The 25,241-nt window shown below is 42.9% G+C and overlaps 1 protein-coding gene across 1 annotated transcript in view; it reads left to right on the plus strand.

Moving 5' to 3' along the window:
* LOC310798302 (NACHT, LRR and PYD domains-containing protein 3-like) overlaps positions 1-25,241 on the plus strand; it is a gene marked incomplete at its 5' end in the record, with an annotated part of 621,920 nt that overhangs the window by 19,981 nt on the left and 576,698 nt on the right. Inside the window, one exon of the mRNA XM_083660809.1 lies at positions 7,144-7,260. Within this exon, the coding sequence (XP_083516935.1) occupies positions 7,144-7,260 (117 nt within the window). The remainder of the gene's footprint in view (positions 1-7,143; positions 7,261-25,241) is intronic.

Genomic DNA, 25,241 nt, shown 5'->3' on the forward strand with positions numbered 1-25,241 from the left:
GTGCGTCTGTCTGTCCATGGTCTGGATTTCCCCCTGCCTGCGCTGTGTCAGATATTAATTAAGGGACTATAGTTTGGATCTCTGTGTCTGCGTGTTTGTTGCACACAATGCACAGTGAGTCAAAGTCATTTCTTTATCTTCAGCTCTTCCATCCTCTCATACAGTAGGCTAGGTCTCCCTCTCCCTCTCTCTCTCTCTCTCTCTCGCTCTCTCTCTCTCTCTCTCTCTCTCTCTCTCTCTCTCTCTCTCTCTCTCTCTCTCTCTCTCTCTCTCCCATCCTCTCTAAAATGCCATTTCTACTTTCGGGTTTGATGCAAATACAGATTGTGACATTCGTATGAGTAGCCTATTCTCTATAACAAAATACCAATGCAATGTTACCTCTCATACCACAAAAAAATCGTGACAGAAATGACATGTTAGATGCAGGACAGGCAATTTATAAAATAGTTTGCATTCTTCAAAACCATTTTAATATATTGTCTCTTGGCTGTTCATGATGTTTATTTTCCTCGAAATGTAAAAGTGGCCTCAAATCGAAGCTAACACAACTGAAGCATGAAGGTTTTTGCAGGGCGAAACAATGTTAATCAAATTACAGTATTTCATTTGTGTAGATACAAGTAGGCTAGGCCTACTGTAGATAGCCTACAACAGTGGTAGCCTACTTTTATCACACAAAAGCTAACCTACACATTTCATCTGCAGTGTAGATTTTTTTCATCACATCTTGTTTAGCACTTTTTTGTTGGGATCTATATGGTAGCAGGCAGCACTTGGTGAGTTTGAGCTATTTGTTACTGTGCTATCTTTCTGTTTGAGTTGGTTTTGTGCTGAGGAGTTTTGCTGAAACTACAGGTGAAATCAGTTAGCCTACCTTTCAAAGTTAAAGGAATGTCAGCAGGTTGTTGCATGTTAGCCTATGCCTTGAGGGAAATATTTGGTCAAAATTAGGGGGTGGAGCGTGGAGGCAGGGTTGTAGTTGGGACTAAACGGACGTAAATGTCTTTATGCACCTTTTTCCAATAGAAGTTATACAACATAATGTTTACTCACCTTGATAAGATCGTTTATGCACTTATTATTGGATGCGTTTTACAAGCCAAGTGTGAGTCAACTCCGTTGTTGACAGAGCACACACCAAAGCCATATGTGTGAAAGTCTTATGTTGTGGGCTCCTCCGTTACAGACAAGGTGCAGTAGGTAAATAGGTGCAAAATCACAGCAAAAAACAAATAGGCACAGAACCACAGAAAACAGCATATGGCAATAAGGCAACATATAGGCTATAGGCAAACAATGTGAACAGTGAAAAGGCAATTAAGGCAAACGGTAAAATAAGAAAGGTAATAAAGTAGAAGTAGGCTAATAAAGTATTAAAATATAATAAGATAGAATAAAAATGTGTAGGTAATGTTGAATTCTAGTGAACAAATAGATAACATGTAGGCATAATGTCACGTTAGCATTATATTCACTAAATCTTGCTTCAAACAGCCAACATTTCCATGCATGTATCCGCGTGTGTGTTGGCCTGCATGGTATTATGCCTTGGGGGAAACATTAGGTAGCCTATATATAGGGGTGGGGAGTCCCTCCACCAGGGTCACTGGAAAAAGACAGCTGTCAGGTTCAGGTAAGAATTTAGAAAATAGACAAAGAAACATCCTGTGGAGCTGCAACTTAAAGCGAGGAGGTAGGTTTCTTGGCTTGGCTTTTTTATTTGGAAAAGTATAAAACTTATGCCGTTTTCACACCTAAAAGTCCGGATCAAGGTCCAAACCAAATCCATGTTTTTGTTACATTGTAGGCCTATAGCCTACATTTGGTCCAGTTTAGGTTTGCGCACTGCAATTATGCAAGTGGTCCAAAGGATTTTAGCTAGGCCTACATGACATAGGCTACCTGCCTGGACTGCGTCTCCCTTGATACTGATTGGTTTGTAGATCATGCTGTGTGCGCGTCTGACATCAGCTTGTTGTGAATGTGATTTTTTAAATGAGTTTGTTGATATCGGGAGGGAGCGGGGGTTGAGTTATTTCCTTTGCCATTTGAAACAGCGTTTTGGAGGTTGACTCACGCCACTCATTTCACATCATTTCATGAATAGGCTATAGCCTATATAGGCTACTGCTGCATCCAAAGCTGAACAAAGAATGCAAGCTGCACGGGGAGCGTTGTGCACTTGCAGCGCATGTTTTGCCAAATTTAAAAATCTGTCAGTTGGTTGAATGTTGCCTTCATTGTCGGCAACAATACATGCTTGATAAAACAATAAAGGGCTAATTACCTTAGGAGAAACCACACCTATTTCCATAAAATCTCCACCTTTAGCCTGCTGGACCCTGTCAATCATTCCCTGCCTGTTGTGCATGCCACGGTGCTTCTGTCTGTCCATGGTCTGGATTTCCCCCTGCCTGCGCTGTGTCAGATAGCCTAATTAAGGGACTAGTTTGGATCTCTGTGTCTGCGTGTTTGTTGCTTACAGTGAGTCAAGTTTGTCTGTTTGACTTGTCTGTGTGTTGTATTTATTGTTGGTAAGGCAGGTAAATGTAGCCTATATATGTTCTATGTTTTATGTTTCATTCAGAGCTACAGAATATAGGCTACTGTACCCAAACTAAACACCATGCCAACCTAATTGTGTGGCAATAAAGGTGTCTTGTCTTGTGACAAAATTCTCCCTTGAGACTTCTGTTTGTGCCACTCGCCCCACCTCCCACTTTGTTTGTCAAACACACCGTCTGGAAAGGAAAGGTGTGTTTTGACCAAAAGCAAACTCTGTTTTCTTTTCTCTTCATTTTATTTACTCCATCCTGCTCCAGAATGAACAATGTGTATATTGAGAGTTTGGAGGTGTCTACTACTTCAGATTGCTGTTGCTCTCTCTGGATTATAGTGCCCGAGGAGGAACAGGAAAAACTCGTAACGGGACAAGCCCCGTCTTTTATTGTCACACGAACACCACAACACATGCATGCGGCCACAACACACTCATGCTGACGGTGGCCGGTGAAAAGTGTCCTCTGCATTTAACCCATCCAGGCATGTCCTTTCCTCCGGGGGGCAGGCCAGGAGCAGTGGTCGCTTTCTCGTACAGCGCCCGGGGACCAACTTCGGATGTTGTCGTCACTGGTCGGATGACGATGACGATCTGATCTTCTGCATGTTTTTAGTGGGGGGGTTATATACGGAGGAACCCCCTGGGGGACCACGCCAGAAATAATCCAGCAGACCATTCTTCTTGATGTACTGTAGGTCTGCAAAACAGTTCTCAGTTCAAACCCAGTTGAACATTAGTTTGTTCCAGGAGAGATCCAGGGCTCCTACCTAGATTTTGTATGCATGTCTGTTATCTCATATATTTGATCAAGGATGTTGTCACTTTTACAAGCTGCCATTCATTTCAAAATGGTGTGTTAATCTACCTGTTAGTATTTACTGATACTGGCATTGGATGTGTTTCATAATATTGATATTGGATAACAGCTGCTTTCCCTCATATTTATTCAGGAATGTGCCATAATCTCGTTCCATTGCAACATCAGTGCAGCTGACCTGCCATTCTGGCCTGAAGGAGGCATCTATGCTCTGATTAGCTGTCATGGTTCAGTGCTTTTTTCCCATTGGCTGAGGGCTTTTTTTGTTCAGGCCACAATGGCAGCAGCGCCCTTCTCAAAAAATCATGTGTCAATTCTTGCCTTCAAAACTCTGCCCCAGTTACTTGCTCATGGAATCAGAAGATCCCCCCTCACTTCATGCTGCAGTTTATAATTTGATAATGGTTTGAGAGTTGCCTAACCTGCTGTCTTCCTACTTGTGTGCCTTAATGACAAAACTCAGTTTCACCTCAGAATCAGTCTGTTAACTGTTAATGCCCATGTTAATTGATTAGGCTATGTTGGTGCAGCATGTTGATGTCAATTTACTTTCTGTTGACACGCACACTTGGCAATAAATTATTTGAATAGAATCATGGGCCCGTGTTTTAATGTACACGTTGCAATATCAACGTTTCACCTTTCAAAATCGAAACATAATTCAACAGTGATTGAACGTTGGTGAAAAGACCTTAATTCACCTGTTGAAAAGGAGACGTTGAAACAACGTTGCAATATCAACGTTGATTCACCTTTCAAAATCGAAATATAATGAAACAACGTTGAAATGCCAGCTGGGAAGTGTAGCTATACAACTTCGACAAGCATGAACAGACACATGGCAGCACATTCACACAATACAGGACAGACAGGGGGAAACACGAAAATAAAACAAATTAAAATACAATTTAAAATAAAAAAAACATAAGATGGCTAGAGACTTGTTAAAGATAAATAGAGGTCTTTGGCATAATCCGATTTCACTAATTTCAGGGACTTTATGTAGAGTTGTAGAGTTATAGTAGCAGGAAAGATGGGTGGAGTTTTGATAAATTTTGCCTTATGAATAAAGAATTTAGCTAAGATTAGTAACACATTGATCATTAGGTCAAATTTTTTGTCTTCTAATATTACACCAAAAACAATAGGCTACCATTATAATCAAGAACAGGCATTACTGTGTTTTTTCCATTTAACCAATCGATGAATTGTTTCCAGAACAGTTGGGTGTGAGAACATGAAACAAAAAGATGCTCAGTTGTTTCAATATCACCTTTACAGAAAATACACTCATTGCTCTCAAATCCAAATCTTAATCTTAAAAATTCACTGGAAGGATAGAAGTCATTCATTATTTTGTAGTGAATTTGTTTTGTTTTGGGTGGAACTGGATATTTGAAGAATTTTGTTCTCAATCTACTGCTGGTTTGTCAAAAATATTCAAAATATTATTTCTACAAGAACGGGCAGTGTATAAATCATTTGTTAGAATAGACCTTGTGAATTGGTTTGAGCACCTTTTATCAAGAAATTGTATTCCATTGATAAAAAGAGTGCAGAGATGAGATGAGGACTGAGAGTGCAATGCTATATTTTTCGCTAGGTTAAGGAATGCTTTGGGAATGGCATTGATAAGAGATTTAAATTCTTTGAGGTTACAATCAAAATCATATTTAAAGCAAAATTCGTTATGAGGTAGTACATTTCCATTTGCATCTAATAGGTCCATTACACACCAAATGTTTCTATCCATCCAGTTCTTATAGAAGATGGCTTTTCTTTTGTGAAGTCTATATCGATTGTTCCATAGTGGTCTTGGAGTATTGTGAGGAGTGAAGTTGTGATTGTAAAATAATTTCCAAAAAAGTAAAACCTGTTGGTGATATTTAGAAAACTTAAGAGGCAATTTGGTGACATTATAATCACATTTTAATATAAATTCTAGTCCACTTATCTTGTTGAATATTTTTTGAGGGAATAGGCTATGTGCCAGATACTGTCAGGGGATTTAACACACTGTTTCAACCAATTCACTTTAAGAGTTCCATTCATACATTCAAAGTCTATTGCTTTTAGTCCACCTTCACAAAGGTCTTTAACAGTTATAGCTTTTTTTATATAGTGAGTTCGATTCTTCCACATAAAATTAAAGTTGAGTTGATTTAAAGATTTAACAAAGTCTGAGCTAAGTGCTAAAGAAGATGCAGGATGAACACCTCTGGAGATGCTTTCCATTTTGGTGAGAAACGTTCTACCGAAAATGGATAAATCTCTTTGTAACCACACATTAAGTTTTCGTTTACATTCCACTACTTTGTTTGTCAAAAGCAGTTCACGTTCCTTCTGATCTTTTGTTACATAAATACCAAGGTATTTTAATACAGTTTTAACTGGTATGTTATAAATCACATTCTGGTCATGTTCATGAATAGACAGCAGATCACATTTTTGGATATTGAGAAATAATCCAGAGGCCTTTGAGTTCAATATTCTGGCGACAGGAATCTGATGTTCATCCTGGAGAAACAAGGTTGTGTCGTCCGCGAGCTGACTAATTGCGAGCTCTGTTCCAAACATATTCCGTTTTTTTAAGGTCTCACAATTCTTAATCATAATTGCCAACATTTCTGCTACCGGGAGAACAAATATGAACACGAACGCGGAAGAGAGAAAAAGTGGGTGTGGTGAATAAACGCTTAGTTCACACAGACGATGCCTTGCCTTGCCTCAACCTAGTCTGGGCACCTTCCACCCCGCTTTTTGTCATGGGGGCGTAAACCGCGGACCCAGAATTAACACCGGATGGCAATGCGCCTAACAACGTCTTTGTTGCCGTTAGCTTGACGCGGTGATGTTACCTAAACTAGAGTCTGATCAAAACAAAGCTAGCGTTACATAAAACAAAACGTTTATGCAATATGGCATCTCCGCCACCACCGCCTGACACACCGGTCAAAACGGTGAAAGAGGATTCTGATACTTGGGTCAAATTGTCAAGTTAACGTGAAAGTTGACGAGCTAGAAACGCTGCCATCCGGTCTAGGGCGGGCTCTAGGCGGGAACCAGTAGGGTGACAAAATCAATTGTGGGCGGGAGCCAGGCTCTTTCTCGCCGAGAAGAGCCTGGTGACGCGAGGTTAGCCTCAACCCACGCCTACGCCGAGCTGGGCGTGAACCTGTTAGTACACGCTTTTGCGATCACACCGCACGCCTTTTGCACGCCGAACCTGGAACCGAGTCACAAGCGCCTCTCCTCTCTCCCGACTGTATTTTTTCACGTGTTGTCCAGAATTGTCATGGGTAGCCTCTAGGTAAAATAAATCAGATATATTTAATGTTCTATTGATGCTGGATATGTTGCAGGTCTGACTATAGTCGGACATTTTAGAGAGGTGATCTTGCAAGAATATGTGCTGGCACAACAACATTGTCCATCTTGCTTCTTCGGTGGCTATTCTCTCTCCTGAAGATTTGTTTGCCGACAGGGAGAAAGCCCCACGTGATAGCCACCCGTCAATCTCTCTCTCGCTCTCTCTCTCTGCTCAGCACTGTTATAGAAACTCCATTTTATTTTGAAATTCAGTTGACTTGACCATTTCCCACGGATATTGTCGCGTTTTTCTTTCATGGCTTGACAGAAAAGCCTGCCTGCACGCGCCTTGTCGGCTTCAAAATAGAACTCACGCCTTTTCGATAAAATCGGCGAGGCACAGGCAAGGCGTGGGTACACGCAGGGTTCACGCTGAGGCGCCCTGTGTACACAGGTGACGACACGTACTGCGCCTGCGCCTGGGTCGGTCTCGCTCTCGCAGTCTCTCGCAGTCTTCTTCGCAGTGACGCTACCGAGAAGCTTACAGACCAGCGTCGCTACATCAGAAGTTGTAAGTTTCATCACTTTAGTTTAGGCCTACAAACAATATTCTTAAAATATGGGTACAGTAGCCTATAGACTACAAAGCTACAAGACACTCAACTGCTAGATGCAGTTCGATCCATTTCCTAATTTTCCAGAGAAAACATGCCTGTTGCTCGGGCATGTTAGCTAACCAGCTAAGCTAATATTAGCTTACGCTTTCACTAGCAAGTGTCTTTGATTTTCACTTTGAAATTAATCGTGCGTTCCTTTATCGCAAAAATAACTGGGATGTGGAGGCTAAATGACATCACATCCGTTTTGTTAGCGTTCCATTTGCAGTAGTGTCCTCTAGTAAGAGAGTGGCGTCAGCGGAGGACCAAAATGCAAGAATCATTAGCCAATGAACAGCCAGGAATGGGTCTCGCGCTACTTTTGCATGCTAAAATAAAGCCGATAATGTACAATTTGATTAATTTCAAGGGATGAAAAACCCTTTCAAAGTACAACACTGTCTATTTTGATGCAACTCGACAGTGCTGCTTTTTTTACTGAAGAGTTCCACTTTCTACTTCCTGGAAAAAAACTGGTTCATTGGAGTGAATGGAGATGTCGGAACTCTTCTATTCTACGGCTCTGATTTGCAGAAAACTTGAGCTGGGAAGTTCACTGTTCACTGGTCAGATCCAGTCGCTAGCCAGGCTAGCCATTGTTAGCAATAACAATTGACAACATGGCGTTTCGCAGCATTTTGCACATACAAACACTGCAGCCTCATGTCCACACAGATAGAAGTTAGGCAGTGATGTGTGTACAGCTGATTTAATGAGACACAAACAAGACAGAAGTGCTAAACAATATTACTACGATTACTACTACTGTTGTTGCGCGGCGCAGCCATCTTGGATTTTTTAGGTTGGGGCAGCGCTGCTGAGGCTCGAGTTGCAGCAAAATAGACAGATTGTGTTGTACTCTGAAAGGGTTTTTCATCCCTTGAATCAAATTGTACATTATCAGCTTTATTTTAGCATGCAAAAGTAGCGCGAGACCCATTCCTGGCTGTTCATTGGCTAATGAGTCACGCATTTTGGTCCTCCACTGACGCCACTCTCTCTCTAGAGGACACTAGGAAATACCAGCTCATGACCTTTGAAGTCATAAGATTACCAGTCCCCAGTTATAAAGGAATGCACGATTATGCTCACCCTGCCGTGAAGGGCGCGGGGGTGGAGCGAGGACGTAAATTTGTTGGGTGTGGTTATTCGCTACCTCCGTCGGGCGCTCACCATGTGCATGATTTTTTTTCTCACAGCGCGACCAACGCACTTCGCTCCAAACATGGCCGCTTTTAAAAGCCACTGAGCCCTGAACACTGAGCTGTGTTTTCACCACATTTCTTGACCCATGTGGTAGGCTATAAACTTTGATTTGCAACTGTTCCTTTTTAGTAATTTCACCAAGTAAATGTGTTGTGTTGAGAGCATTATTGAGAGAGATTAAAAGCAGCACAGAGTAGGCTATCAGGGCTGAGAACTAAAACGGCTTTCAGTAAAAACAAGTTTGGTGATTTCATTCATGTGCTGATGTGCGGTCGTTTGAGAGTGAAAGCGCACTCAGTACTGCACATAATAGCGTTTCATTGCGACTTTTCACGGGCTGTTCTCACTATTACCATTGTACAATGGTAATAGTACAATGGTACTAATACTAATAGGACGGCTCCATCTGGGCCCTTCTTGAACTAACTTCTTTCTCTCTCTTAAAAAAACAAAACTTCTAAACTAACCTAAGCTAAACTTGTACCACTATTCCTTCAGAAGTTGTAGTTGTTATAGACTGTGTTGCATAGTTGATTGCTCTATTGCTGACAAAAATGTGTTATTGTAAACTGTGTTCACACGAGATATTTATTTTTCTCTCTGTCGCTCGATTCAACCCTTTGGAATCGCTCTGTCGCTCCGTTTAAATCACTCATCAACAGGCACAATAATTGACGGACATCTGGGGCCTATAACGTTACGCAATGTCATGATATTTGTCCACTACGAGCCACCATAGTTGTTTACAAGCTAAGCCTATCAGCGTGCTCCTAACGCAAGCTCCATACCGGTAGTACAGACTTCACTTCATGTCAGCTGTCAGCCTGTCAATCAGCTGTCAATGCGGTTTGTTGCCACACAATAAACCAGCGGTTTGTTCCAAGCCATTGTGATCCTTGACTCACTCTCACACGGCAGCCAATCAGCGTTGAACAGCGAGCGACTGATGCCAGCGTAATTTCGCTCGAGTTGGGATATTTCATCTCGGGCGACGAGCAAATTTTCTCCCTATCGCTCTGTCTCTGTCGCTCGGATGCCCAGCGCTTTTTCTCCCGGGCGAATATACGCTCAATCGCTCGTTTGCATTGACTTTGTATGTAAACTTGATGCCAGCGAAAAACTTTAATAGGTCGGTGTGAACGCAGCTTTGTCGCTTTGGATAAAAGCGTCTGCCAAATGACGTAATGTAATGTAATGTACGCTCGATTCTAGGGCTGTGGCGATTCACTTATCTCCCGATTCGATACTATCACGATTCTTGGGTGCCGATTCGATTTATATTGCGATTCTTAAGTATTGCGATTCTACGATTATTGCGATTCGATATTACGATTTATTGCGATTTTTGTTTATTTTTTTCTTTTCTGTTTTCAGTTTGTTTGCTTTTTTACACTAGATTAGAACATGGGAAATCATACACTAGAGACTGTATATTATATCATGAGTAGGGCTGGGCGATATAGTTAAAAACAGGGGCGGACTGGGATCATAATTCAGGCCGGGCATTAGATACCAAGCAGGACAGGCCGATATGGGCCGACGCGCGTGAAATTTGGGCCGTTTGAAGCCCAATTTGGGCCGTTTGAAGCCAGATTTGGGCCGTTTGAACTGAAGTCCAATTTTACAATGAGATGCACCCACTTTAACCCTGAAGTGTAATTATTACTTCAGACTAACTAATAAAGTAATAAAACCACTAGTAAACCAGTAGGCGGCGTCTGGCCTGCTGTTCAGTGAGTGGCCTGACTGCAAGCACCCCAATTTTTTTTTTTTTTTCGATTATCGATTCTGGAATAAAAGATCGATTCAAAAAATCATTACATTAAAAATCGCGATACTTAGGTGAATCGATTTTTTCCCCCACCCCTACTCGATTCCTAGGCTTGGCCGCTGTGCGGCCTCGTCGCCCTGCAGCTCCCCAAGCTGGCCCTTTAGCTTGTATTCATAGCTCGGCCTTGCCCACAGCTCGGCTGCTGTGTGGCCTTGCCTGCCCTATTGGCGCGCACAATATCTCCCTCTCTCTCTCTCCCTCCTCTCTCTCCCCCCCTTTCCTCTCTCTCCCTCAGTCTCTCTCCCCCTCTGTCTCTCTCTCTCTCCCTCAGTCTCAGACTGATGACATCACTGATGACATCATCACTGATGACATCGTCACTTGTGACATCATCACTGATGACATCACTTATGACATCACTAAAGTCATCAGTGTCTGTGTCTGTCTCTTCTGTGTGTGCATGTGTGTGCCTGTCTGTCTCTTGTGTGTATGTGTGTGTGTGTGTGTCTTGTGTGTGTGTGTGCATCACTGATGATGTCACAATGCCTCTGACATCACTGATGATGTCACAGTTTATGACATCACTGATGACATCATCACTGTGAATTTATGACATCACTGATGATCACTGAGCCCCAGGTCCCATTTATGTACTGATGATGATGATGGTTGTCCTTTTATTCAGAAAGATTAATGTTTTGCACTAATGATGTAAACTCTTGCAGGTCTGTTCTATTCAAAACAATAGATATATAAATAAAATTGCTGTTTGCACTGTTTTTTTGGGGGCATTTTGCCTTTATTTATTTTTATGTAGGACAGTAGGCAGACAGGAAAGGTGGGGAGAGAGAGAGGGGATGTCATGGCAAAGGACCGCAGGTTGGATTTGAACCCGGGTCGGCCGCTGCTACCAGGTGAGCTACCAGGACGCACTGCTGTTTGCACTGTTGAAAGAAAATGTTTGAATGAGTAGGCTACAGGCCAATGTGAAGATAAATTATATCAAAATGTCATTTGTACTACTGTTTATTGTTTTTCTTAAAATGTTGAACTTTATCCATAGTGCCAAAAAACGCAAAAACTGATCAGTCAGGTTTGTGCGTTTGAAGCCATTTCAGTTAACTCATTCACCGCCAATGACGTCTTTGACGTGTTATCAGCAATGGCCTTCCCCGCCAAGGACGTGTTTGACGTGTTTTTGTTTTTATTGGTGCAGCGCCTGCAGCAAACACTTGCCCAGCCTGTCACACAGACACAGGTCCCTGCCTTCAAAGGGTAGCCGACAGCACGCGATCAAACACATACCGCAGCTGTTGTTTTGAAATTGAGCAGGAGGGAAAGCAGAGAACGGGTAACGCTTCCTTGTGCAGACAGGAGAAACGCAATTGAAACGCCGAGCTGGAGTCGCCTTCCTCTGTGCCAGCCAGGAGAAAACGGGAGAAAGTAATCAAGAGATGTGTTTGATCATCGGAGGAATGAGGAAATGATCGATCAGTTTGCGAGGGCGGTGAGGACGTGTTGAATAGCCGAGGGGAAAACGGGAACGATCATAGATATGACAGGGAGACATGGAAGAGGGCGGTGTACCAGAACAAATCAAAATAAACACAGGAACAGCTAGGCAGCAGCGGGCAGAAGGCACTCACAGCAGCCCGCTGTCCTTCTCAAGAGCTCCCAGTTGGTTCATGAAATCGCTGGGCTGCTCGCCCTCCAGTGTTGCTCCTGGCCAATCCCAGCGCCACAGGGCGTGGTTATTGCTTATCCTATGTTGGGTTAGAAATCTAAAAGGGGGATCGTGTGTGTTTGTGTGTGTGTGTGTGTGTGTGTGTGTGTGTGTGTGTGTGTGTGTGTGTGTGTGTGTGTGTGTGTGTGTGTGTGTGTGTGTGTGTGTGTCTGTCTGTCTGTCTGTCTGTCTGCACACTCACACCGAGTAAACTGTATTGTTGAATGTAAAAAAAAAGCACTTCATGTGTGTATATATATATATATATATATATTTTTTTTTTGTCATTTGTGTCCTAACGAATAATATTTACATGTCTGATGTCAATACAGTTCAAAATAAAAGAATTGAGAGTGAGTTATGCCTGAGATTGTGCCCTTTTACAAAAATGCTTTTTTCTCCCTTTTCTCTTCCCAGACAGGCTTTTTTGGTGAACATGGGGTGTATAAAAAGGGTTATAAGTAGAGTACAGAACATGCTAAAAGCTAACTTTCTTTTTGGGGGTGAAAGTAGAGACTTAGATCTTCATTTCGAGGTATTGGACATCACTGTAGTCCTAGTACAGAATTTACTGTGGGTCTTGAAAGATGACCAAACATTATGGAAATACTTGGCCTGTGCCAAAAATGCCAGTCAGATATTGGCAGTGAATGAGTTAAGGTTCAATTTAAGTTACTGCCCTGCGTTCTGGCTGTGCATTTCTCCCTTTCTCCATTTCATGTTCTAGTTCTGAATAGCAGACATTAGATCCCCAAGTTTGCCTCTATGCAGATGTCTGAAATGAAGAGGCCAATATGGTGTCAAATATATGATCTTTCTCTTCACAAAATCTGACTTGATTGCAAGACTCAAACAAAAGCACAATGAAAAATGCACAATGCAGTTTCTACTGCAATTGATTTATGAGTCATGTTAACGTTAGTGTTGTAATATTGGTTGCATGCTTTAGGAACTCACAACAAGGTGTGTTTGCATTCTTGAATAAAGGAAAGGTGGCTTCAGGTGGGCTACAGTCGAGCCATATTGATCCAATGGAGCCACGTTAGCGTCAGCATGTGACATTAAGGAACAACATACATGACATCATTTATTGATTATATGACGTGTGGATGCAGAGTGTGTGGTAGATGTGCGCTATGTGTGAGAGGTTAGGGTGAAGCCTGAGCTGTCATGTGACTGGGGTCCTATTGGCTCGTTCCAGGCCAATCCCGCCGCTGCATAAGCGGGTGCAGGGCGTGTTTAGTGAATTTAGTGGGAGCCGTAGCTAGCGTTAGGAAGCTAGAGAGTCTGGATTCGAGGGGTGGGTAGGTGCAGTGGCTAGGAGGAAATGGGTGGTGTTTGGGGGGAGTGGTGCCGTGGGCTCAAAGGTTTGCGCTTGTTGACTCAACTTGTGCTAAACATTGCAAGTAGAGTTCACTTCAAAAATGTTTAATATCATTTGAGAGAAAATTACTGCCTGATATAAAATACAGAAAGTAGAAGAGAACTAGGCATCTTGCACGCTACGCACGCTCCATTCCTAGGCTCACCCGCTGCGGGCAATGTGGGCTTGCTGAGCTGGTCCTGCGGCTCGCATACGCAGCTCGGGAGCGTACCTATGTTCCCCGGGTCCTATATTCCCCGGGTCCTATGTTCCCCGTTTTTGTGGGACCGGGGAACATAGAACCCTTTCTATGAAAAAGGGTCCTATGTTCCCCGCTTTTCCCAAATCTTTCAAGACATGTGACCGATGAAATGCATCATGATTTGCTGAAATAGATGTGGCGGAGGTGAAATGCATTGTGGGTTTTGTAGTTTTTTCTTTTTGCCTCGACGGTGTGGACAGGTGTGAACTACACGGCAAATCAAGGAAGCGCCGGCATTCCAATAAGACTTCCCATACAACTCTAGTTGTATTAGAGGATGAAATTAATGCTGCTGACTAATTTCAGATTTATTTATCTCATGTTCCAATCTGCAATAGCCTCAAGGTTTTACTGCACGTTCTTCTGCTGCACGGTGGCAATTCTGCATGGCCGCGTCTCAGACAGTAAGCTAAGTTAATGCTAACGCTAAGTGATGAACTGAACGGAGTATGACTTACGCCGGGATTGCACTGGTTGCATTTGCGTTGCGTTGTGGCTGTTCTCCGGTTTTACTCCGTGCTCTGTGCTGAGAGCTCCGGATCGTCGGAGCTGGGACGGAGTAGACACGCAACGCAGCGGAGTAGGTGGGAGTTGACACAATGATTAGAGTGGAAACGTATCGGCCGAAAAAGATACGCAAGGCTTCTATTTTTCATGGATGACGGAGCAAAGCTGCAGCAAGTTGGGCGGAGCCAGGCATGAAATCAACAGGGCAGAGGTGTTTACAGCATTCAATATCAAGCCAGAGGACAAACATGTATGAGGAAAAGTTCATCATTGAAGTGGAAAACCACAAAATAATATATGACACAACGCATCCTTTTTACAAGGACAACACCAAGCAAGTCCACCCCTCCTCTGCTTCTCCAGTTGGGAACAATGATCTTCTGCCTGTTTGTTGTTGTATTTATCCCACATACAAATTGTCTCGCGCGATTTCACCGCGAGAACCTGTCGGTCTCGTCACTCTAGCTGTCTGGCGGAGCGGAGCCGTGACGTGCTCTGCACGCAGCCGGTTAGTGTTGGCGGAGCACAGAGCACGGAGCAAAACCGGAGCACAGCCGCAACTAGGGATGTCCCGATCCGATCACGTGATCGGAAATCGGGGCCGATCACGTGATTTTCAACTGATCCGGAATCGGGGGGAAGAGATCGGATTTTTATGTATAAAAACGTCACAAAACAAATATGCCAATTCTCACATTTCAGTCATCCAAATAAACAATCTGTCATTTATTTTATCATTGCAATTTGTCATATTCATCGTAAACACGAGCCCTCTTGCACGCAGCAACACACGCAGTTTTAACTTTAGTAGTGGGGAGTGACGAGTGAGCATTGATAAGAAGCGAACTAATCCGTTGCAACAGCGCACAAGAGATTGGCCATTTTGGGGCGCAACAAACCTCTCTGTGCTATTGTCCTGTTGTTTGCGGCGCCAAAATGGCCGCGGTTCTCTTGCTAATGTCACTTCTTTCCTTCCATACTCTTTGTTTAGTGTTCGACTAGCCACACATCAGAACTGATCAGAACGCGATAAAACATACAAAAACACATGTCCAACCATAACTAGATGGTCGCACAGTGGCTAAAACAGAAACAAGACGTAACGTTAGTTAGGGATCATGATTAAACTCACCTAGGAGTCGGACTAGGAAGAAAAGCCAGAAGTGTTCTGCACTGCCTGCATCATCAGTAAAGTTCCCATAACGAACATCTTTTTGTTGTCGGCATTCCGTCGGTCTTGTGAATAAAATCTGTCGTTCCTCCATGGTGTCAGAAGTGGCCGGACTGCACTCGTCTCACAGATAAAGTTTCAAACATTTTAAATCCACACAGACTGTCCTCAGTGTCTCCATGTTGTCTAACTTGTAAACAGAGCTGCACCGCTGCACCCTGCCCCCATTTAGCAAGCATGCTCAAGAAGAGTACCTGGCTGCAGACAGTGGAGAACCTCCATGCCTGATTCTATTGATGTGGCTCAATGGCCGAAACTCGAAACAATAGCAGACATTAGCCAGTGAAATGAAATTAGGCAGCATGCAAATGAATACTACCAGCCGTGTCCATAATTTCTCTCTCAGAGTCAGTTTTTATCTTACAAAATATACCTATTTACTGATTCTAAAACGACTCCATTTTATGTGTTATGTGTTTTCACCATACAACCTTTCACCTCAAATTGCTAGATTTCAACATGGCGAGTTTGTAGTGAAAAAAACAGTCTGTGTCATATTTTTTATTTTGTTATTTTGTGCTGCACCATTGATAAGCTGTAAAGATATTTTATTTTGTTTACCGGTACTTGGTTTAAAACCAATGCTGCACTAACTGAGTTGTGGTTGTGATAAAAGAGCCGTACAAAGATGTCATATTGGTTGGTTAAAATAAAAACACTTAAACACTTAGAAGAAAAGGGGGGAAAAGCATCCAAGTTGTCTCAACTTGTTGTCCCAACTATTTCTGCAATGCATTGCAGAAATATCGGATCGGGACTCGGTATCGGCAGATACTCAAAATCATATGACTCGGACTCGGGGGCAAAAAAAGGTGATCGGGACGCAACGCAAATGCAACCAGTGCGATTCCCCAGTACTTTGAGGACGAAGACATCAATGAATAAGAAGATTCCACACCCAGATTATGATGTGACTGTTGACACGCTAGCCAAGGCTCATTGGGTGAGTGACTTTTGGCGAATTTGCCGTATTTCAAGACGACTGCAAAACGGAGATCGCTAACGTTATGCCGGGATTGCACTGGTTGCATTTGCGTTGCGGCTGTTCTCCGGTTTTGCTCCGTGCTCTGTGCTCCGCCAACACTAACCGGCTGCGTGCAGAGCACGTCACAGCTCCGCTCCGCCAGACAGCTGGAGTGACGAGACCGACAGGTTCTCGCGGTGAAATCGCGCGAGACAATTTGTATGTGGGATAAATACAATGACAAACAGGCAGAAGATCATTGTTCCCAACTGGAGAAGCAGAGGAGGGGTGGACTTGCTTGGTGTTGTCCTTGTAAAAAGGATGCGTCGTGTCATATATTATTTTGTGGTTTTCCACTTCAATGATGAACTTTTCCTCATACATGTTTGTCCTCTGGCTTGATATTGAATGCTGTAAACACCTCTGCCCTGTTGATTTCATGCCTGGCTCCGCCCAACTTGCTGCGGCTTTGCTCCGTCATCCGTGAAAAATAGAAGCCTTGCGTATCTTTTTCGGAGAGCTCCGGATCGTCGGAGCTGGGACGGAGTAGACACGCAACGCAGCGGAGTAGGTGGGAGTTGACACAATGATTAGAGTGGAAACGTATCGGCTCCGATGCCGTAGCGCAGACGGACCGAACACGGACCTAGTGGAATGTAGGCGTTACTTTTGCTGCAGTAATTGTCAAGGGTTCAACAAAACCTATTTCCTCTGTCTCTCTAGTAGCTATCGACATGAAATAAAAAGCATTTGAGAGCTTAAACCCGTGGCTTTTTATTTGGAAGGGTTACATTTGCCGTAATCTTTAGTAACATTTCGTAAAATGCATTAGAATTATTTTATTTTTTGGGGGGGGGGTTAAAGATAAAAACATTGTTTTAATGAACATTAGAGCAAATATAATACGAAAAGCCAAAGGGTTAAGCTCTCAAATGCTTTTTATTTTATGTTTCTATGTGCTACAGAGCCTGAGATATGAAGGCTTTAGTGAACGCCGACCGCTCTGTCAAGTTGAGCACAAAACGTCTGGTTTACAGGAGCTGTTTACAAACGTGCAGTAGGTTTATAGAGTGCCACTCTAGAGAACGCGCTTAGGTATCAATGGGTTAAATCTCACTGGTTAGCACGTAATGTTCACTAAAGGCATTCCAAATTCACCCCCAACATTGGAATAGCATCCCAGATTCAGACAAGCCAACATTTGAACAGCATTTCCCCTCTGGTATGGTGGCTACCCTGTTCATATATAACTCACTTGAACTGAATTGAACATGACCATAGTCAGTATACTCTGATTAGTCACTATAACTCAGATGGATCACCTCCAGTCAAATCCCAACACATGTTGTATGGCTACAGTACATTTGAATTAGTTACTGTAACTTTCAGTAGAAGTTGATTGTGGCTGCATGTGGCCTTCTGCACCCATTCTAAAAATAGCTGTCACGGCCGCTCTCTCATGCGCCAACCTGTTGCTTAACGCAGTGAAAAGAGGAAGTGTTTTCTCCCCCCATCCAAATCTAACACTCCTTGTTCAAAGTAACGCTTCCACAAGATCTTATTGTCCAGGACTTGACATGATCCAGCTGAGATAAAGTAAATAACTCAAATGTAATTTCCTTAAGTAGAATGGCATGCTTATAGGCCCTGTTCCGTTCGTTTAAGTCCTTTTGACCTCTCAGCGGGACATGAGTGTCAACCACCAGCTGTACTGTAGGTTGAGCGGGCCTCAAACCACTGGTTTCCTCCCCAGATACAAATAGATTCACTCTAACCTAGGCTCACTGATATAACACTTGCCTTGTTTACGTTCACACCCCAGCCAAATAAACCACTTTGCAATTGTTCCCAGAATAAAATGCCACCTTATCAAATTCCCAGCCAGATAAAATCTAGTACAATTGTTCCCAGAATAAAGTGCTGCCTTATCAAATTCCCAGCCAGATAAATTCCAGTACAATTGTTCCCAGAATAAAATGCTATTTCATCAAACTCCCATATGAAGTGTTAATAATAATCCCATATAATCCCACAGTGCATGAATTCAATTCAAATGGAAAACGCCTCTAACCATCTTCCATTAATAAGTGAACCTAGATGGCATTACATGTCGCATTCTGATCACGGTGTGTACGCCTGAAAATGAATTATTTCTAAACTTTCACTGAATAAAATCTATTCTGCTATAAATGTATTTTATATAAATGCATTCGCTTTAAGGGGGAAAATTCATTTAGAGGGTTTTAGCATAGAAGGCAATGTACGTCACCTTGAGCACATAATAATGCTCCCTCTATATCTAGGAGTGTGGCTGTGAGAGCAGATTAATTTCTGATATCTGTCAACTGTATAATATTTGTTTACAATTATACAATCTTCATACACCTTTATCTCGGTTAGAGAAATTAATTTAAACACCTTTACAATGGAAATGCCTCACCATATGATAGCACTTACTTTACAAATCAAGGTGTGTGACTAATGAAATAATTTATTTACCCCCCTCTGCTATATGGGAAATATTCTTCTATAACTATGGATTATTTATATCCATTCTCTCCAAATAGAATAATTTGTCTTAGGTCCTTTTCTATAGCAAAACCCACTCCTATGAATGCCGGCTATGTTTCTAATTATATATCCAATAATAAAATTGCCCCAGCCTAGGTAACTTATGGATAATCTTTGTTACAAATTGTGATCTCCTGTTTTAAATTAATTCTTTCCACTCATCTCATATATTTCCTGTTTCAGGAAAAAACGGCTTCACCAATCATTTTAAGCCATACCCCGCTAACCGGTCTCAAATCAAATCAACCCACAATACTATATTATTAATGCCAGCTCGCTCACTGCCGCTTAAACACATCAAACTTTCTCCCAACCGCTAGCCTGGAGGAAGGTAATATCATCTAACAGTTAATAAAAACCACTTCCTTTCCTGTGGCAGGCGGCTCTTTCAGCGGCTCGCAGACGCATACTGTTGTTTCCTAACCAGAGGAAATCAGCCAAAAGCCCATCTAGACACATCATCTGTGCTATCCACCTGTGCTCCTATCAGCTGTGAATTAACGACAGATGACCCCTCCTTATACAAATTACATCTTAAACCTTTGTTGAAAAGGTCCCAGTACCCATCAAAATCAGACTGGGTCTCTGCAAGTGTTCACTCTCGCGCTCTGGCTGGTCTCAGGTCCGTGGTTGGTCGGAGATAGCATCCGCACGCCGGGGGACGTGAAGACCCCAATTGATGATTTCTCCTGTTTTTTTAAAATAACTTTTCTGCCAAATCATGCAGTTCTTACAACACTGTTACGCCATACCTGCAAACTCTCCAACCACCACTTCCTCATTTCCACATATCTTCAGTCAACCACTGTATTTCTCAAGCAGGCACCTGATCTACTTCCTCTTTTACCCCTCTATCATCAAATCATTTATCTCTTTTTCCTCTAAACACACTTAATTTAACTCCCTACACCCTTAATATAAATGTGTGTGCGTGCCCATACTCCACTGTATTTAACTGTGTGTGTATGTGCCATCTAACAACTCACACATACCCCCAGGCCCTGTGCATCCTACACGTGAATGTTCCTCTCTGGTTCTGCCGGATGCGTGCACATTGCCACACACAGCATGGTTACCCCACAGGCCCTGTGTGTGTGAAACTCATAATGTTTTAACTCTACTGTACTTGTACTGTAACCATAGTTTCATACGTATCCACCAGACACCTTTAGAACACATTGATTACCACTTGTAATGTATTAGGGTGTATTCACACCTATCTCGTTTGGAGCAGTTGTTCCGAAACAGAGAGCATTTCCCCCCTTGGTGCGGTTCGTTTGGGGGAGTGTGAACACAGCAATCGCACTCGGATGCGGGACAAAACAAGCGGACCGAGATCGCCAAGAAAGGGTGGTCTCGGTCCGCTTTAAACGAACTCTGGTGCGGTTCGTTTGTGGTGAGAACGTGAGCCGACCTCGATCCGCCACAACTGCAGTAAACGGTGCGCATTTTTGGATAAACCAGCTGCCGTAGTCAGCTGCGCTGTGAGTAATGGCCTGAAGAACGAACATTTTTATCGTTTTAAAACAACATCTTTCAGATCCTGTTTTGGCGACTTGTGACTTGCATCGATAAGCTTTGGGGGATTTTTGGATCATCACATCAGCAGTTTGAACTCAATCAACTTACCTCGGACCATGGGAAGCAACGTTAATGTGTTGAATCTCTACGGATTTTGCCTGTAAATTGTGTGCGGTGTGCTGCTGCGTAGCGGGTGCTGCTCCCTCTCTCCCTCCCTCTCTCTCCCTCTCTCTCGCTCTCTCTGGTCTCCATTAAATAAAGGAAAACAAATCGTGGTAATCAGAGCCAGCCTTCTTTGTGATAAGATTGTCTGGTTCAATCAGACAATCAGACTGATTGCATGTCTTCCTCGAAATGTCCGTTATTATTAAATTATTTATTAATATTTTATTCCTGACAGGACAGGTGTTTATATAGCCTATGTCTCGGCTAATCCTCATCTCCGTGATAGTAGCCTAATAGCAGAATTTGCGAGGGTCTTTGATCTTCTATCTCCAAATTCCCAATAGCCTAAATAGGCTAAATAAATACATAGGCTACATAGCATACATTAATAAATAAATAAAGAACTTTCTCCCTCTCTCTCTCTCCCGATCCCTCCCTCTTTCTTTCTTTCTCTCTCTCTCTCTCTCTCTCCTCGCACGGCGCACGCCCGACATAGCCTAAAATGTAGGTCTAACAAAACGCATTTTTATAATCATAATAGGAAAATATCTGGGAATTATTTTGTCCATCCCGAGAGGCTATTAGCCTATCAGGGTGTTTGCTGGCCAATCCAGGAAGTTTGACAATACTATTTGGACCGTTTCATTTGTGGCTGTGTGAACACAAACGAACCAAGGCACAAATGCAACAATTGTATCAATTAAGTACCTGAATCGGAACAAAGCAAACGACCTACAGATGTGAATACACCCTTAAACACATAAACAAAACCTGATTATAAACCTCATAATTACTAGGGATGCGCCGATCCGATACTGGTATCGGGTATCGGCCCCGATATAGCACAAAATTCTAGATCGGGTATCGGTGGCAAATGGCTCTAGATCGGGTATCGGTGGCAAATGGCCCGATCCATAGACCGATCCATAGGGGCCATTCTATTCACTCTAATTCTATGTATGTGCAGCGTGTGATGTCATACGCTAGCAACGTGCTCAGCACGCCTGCCTGGCTGTTTCCAAACAAACTGATGTAGGCTAGGCAGCAGCAGCTAACAGCATGGAGCAAGCCAAAGGATCCCCTATTTGGAGGTATTTCACTCTAGCTACACCAACCAGTTTGACACAGGGCTCGACATTAACAGCTGCCCAGTTGATAAGGTGACATCACACACGGACCCTCTCTCTCCCTCTCTCAACTCCCTGACGCAGCCCTGCTTGATTAAGAGCAACTCCTACTAGCAGCTAGTTAACGATCTTTAACGAGCAGCAGCTGTTGCATGCTCGTATGTGGTGAAATGCTGTCCAGAGACAATAATAGGGACTGTCTATAACCCTGAAGTTTGCGTGAGGACATAGCCTACATGTAAGCTGTGATATTTCAGTTGTGAATAATTCTACCTCATTCTGTTTGTTTGTTTAGCATAGCCTACTTGCCGACGTCTTGCTCAATTGACTGACGGTTTAAGTACCCTACTTTTCAGATGAAGTTACCTTACCTTATTATCAGTGCTGGTCAGGCCTAATTCTGTATGGCTTTATTGGTGTATGGACACAGTTGAAATGTTTATTACTCTCCCTTATTAAGACAATCTGTTAATATGTGCTAAAAAAAGAGGTAAAGTTAGTTACTTATCTCAATACACAGTGTACTTAGCTATTGTATAACAGAAATAATCGTCATATTTGTTATATTTGGATTTAGGCTACATTAAACTCAAGACCATTTATTTGCTTATGTTTATTTCAGACCCTGTAATATCTGTATGTTCACTCAGTTCATGGAAATAATCAAACCTCAAACAACAAAGGATTCTCTGACAGGAATCATTTCCATATTGTACCACCAACCCATGCCAGTTGACTAAGTGCATAGTATCTTAATTACTCAAATATAAGGTGACTAAGAATGGCAACCATATTACAGTTTCGGCAACCAAAAGCTGATGCCTAGCGACTGTGGAGTCGCAGGGCTGCATTGGGGAGATGAGAGAGAGACAGTCTGTGTGTGATGTCATCTTATTAACACGTTCACTGCCGTTTGACGTATTAATACGTCAAAAATAATCCAACGGTTGACTGCCAATGACGTATTAACACATTCACTGCCAACAACGTATGAACACGTTTTCAGAATCCAGCTGTTCCCTGCCAACAACGTGTTTACACGTTTTTGGCATCGATTTTTTTTTTTTGACGGTGGGTTGTGCATCTAAGCCTTTTACATCTCTTATATAATTATTGGAGCCACCGAACGTTTACAACCCATTCCACCGACCCACTAAGTGGCAACAGTGCTCTCCTGGCTAGAGAAAGGAAAGCATTTTTTTAACTTGTCAAGCCATTCTCAGCCCAGCCATTCTCCTTTTCGCGCTGATTGCTGGCGATGCGGGATTGCAAATTTACATAATAGATTCAGCCGATCTACTATGATCGGGTGATAGATTACAGGTGGAGGAACACACTTTGAAACACGCAGCATAAATATGACCAGAATCGCAAAAGCTTCTCTCAACCAAAACTCCAAACGAGCGAGTCCATCCCGACTTCCTCAAACAGCGGCCCAGACATGCAGGCACAGGAGAGCAGCAAAGCACTGACTGGTGACAAGCTTGTCCGCCCACGGAGGGCGGAGTTGAAGCAACTCGAGAGGGAGGGAGAGAGAGAGAGAGAGAGAGAGAGAGAGAGAGGGAGGGAGAGCGAGAGGGAGGGAGAGAGAGAGAGAGAGCGAGAGGGGGAGGGAGAGAGAGAGAGAGAGAGCCAAAAATGAATGGTTAAAGTGACCGTTCCATCCAATTTCACAAAAAGCCGTTTATCTCTGAATATTCTTTTTCACGCTAAAACCATGCTGTATTCAACTGCTAATGCTTACATAACTACTAACTCTACAAACTAACTCTTTTAGACAGAGAAAGTACACATTCTATTAGTACTTTTGAGATATTGTATGTTCACAAACTCCAAGCTGAAACGAATCCTCGGCTCTTATAAAATGAGCCATAATCCTCAAAAAACGGCTTGGCAGAAGCTACCTACAGCAAAAAAAAACGTCTGGCAGTCAATGTGTTAATACGTCAAAATTTTTTTTTTTTTTTTTTGACCGTGGGATGTGCATCTAACCCTTTTACATCTCTTATATAATTATTGGAGCCACCGAACGTTTACAACCCATTCCACTGACCCACTAAGTGGCGACAGTGCTCTCCTGACTAGAGGAAGGCAAGCAAAAAGCAGCCATTCTCATGAAAATGGATGGGGGAAAACGCTTTCGTTTTCGCGCTGATTGCTGGCGATGCGGGATTGCAAATTTGCATAATAGATTACAGGTGGAACACACTTTGAAACACGCAGCATAAATATGACCAGAATCGCAAAAGCTTCTCTCAACCAAAACTCCAAGAAGCGAGCGAGTCCATCCAGACTTCCTCAAACAGCGGTCGCGCAGACAGGCAGCAGCAGCAGCAAAGCAGTGAGACTGGTGACAAGCTTGTGACGGCCGCTGCAGCCAAGAAGAATGCCCACGGAGGGAGGAGTTGGAAGCAGAGGGGGGTTTCCTGCTGTTATGGAGGAAATTACTGTTCAAAACTATTGTTTAGATGTCTGACGTCTTACTGATGCCAAAAATGAATGGTTAAAGTGACTGTTCTATCGAATTTCACAAAAAGCCGTTTATCTCTGAATAATTTTTCTGACGCTGAAACCATGCTGTATTCAACTGCTAATGCTTACATAACTACTAACTCTACAAACTAACTCTTTTAGACAGAGAAAGCACACATTCTATTAGTTCTTTTGAGATATTGTGTGTTCACAAAATCTTAGCAGAAAAGAATCCTCGGGTCTTAAAAGATGAGCCAGAATCCTCAAAAAACCCCTCTGGCAGAAGCTAACTACAGTAAAAAAAAAACGTCTGGCAGTGAATGTGTTAATATTGATTTAGGGTTTTAGGAATATTAGGCTACGTTCACACAGCCATCCTTAGTGCTTGAATCTGACTTGATGCTCACATCTGATTTCTTTGTGTGGCTGTTCACACAGACTTTTTAAAAGTGGCCCATATCCGACTCCAGTGTGAACAGATCACGGACATGAAGTGACCCGCATGCGCAAAAGAACAACAATAACGTCACACGCAGCACACTGCTGTTCTACATAAACCCAGAAGAAGACAGCAGTAAACACGGGGGTAGCTGACGATGTTGTTTCATCTGTTGTTCTCGGGCTGCGTTCCAATACCCATACTTTCATGCTATTTAGTAGGCAAAAAAAATAATTTTAATTTCTATGCCCGCATGTTGGTCCTCCCCCTCCCTCCTCCCGCCAGCGCAGAATAGTGACGAATGTCCCTCTGGAATGACGTCACATTGAAGTGGTGGACACTGCCAGGACATTTTGGGATATTGAAGACATTTCGGGAGATGACTTGACGAAAACGCTGAATGAAGCGTTCGCTTCGGCCTAGACGACTGGTCTGGGCCACAGTATGGATATTGGGGTGAATGGGCGCATTTTGGGTGGACAGTTTTTATTGATATTGTATTTGCACTATAGTTTTAGCAATACAGTAGGTGGCGGTAATGCACCATTTAAGGATGCCAACTGCCATAAAACTC

Source organism: Poromitra crassiceps (genome assembly GCF_964638095.1).
Source record: "Poromitra crassiceps genome assembly, chromosome: 2".
Lineage (NCBI taxonomy): Eukaryota > Metazoa > Chordata > Actinopteri > Beryciformes > Melamphaidae > Poromitra > Poromitra crassiceps.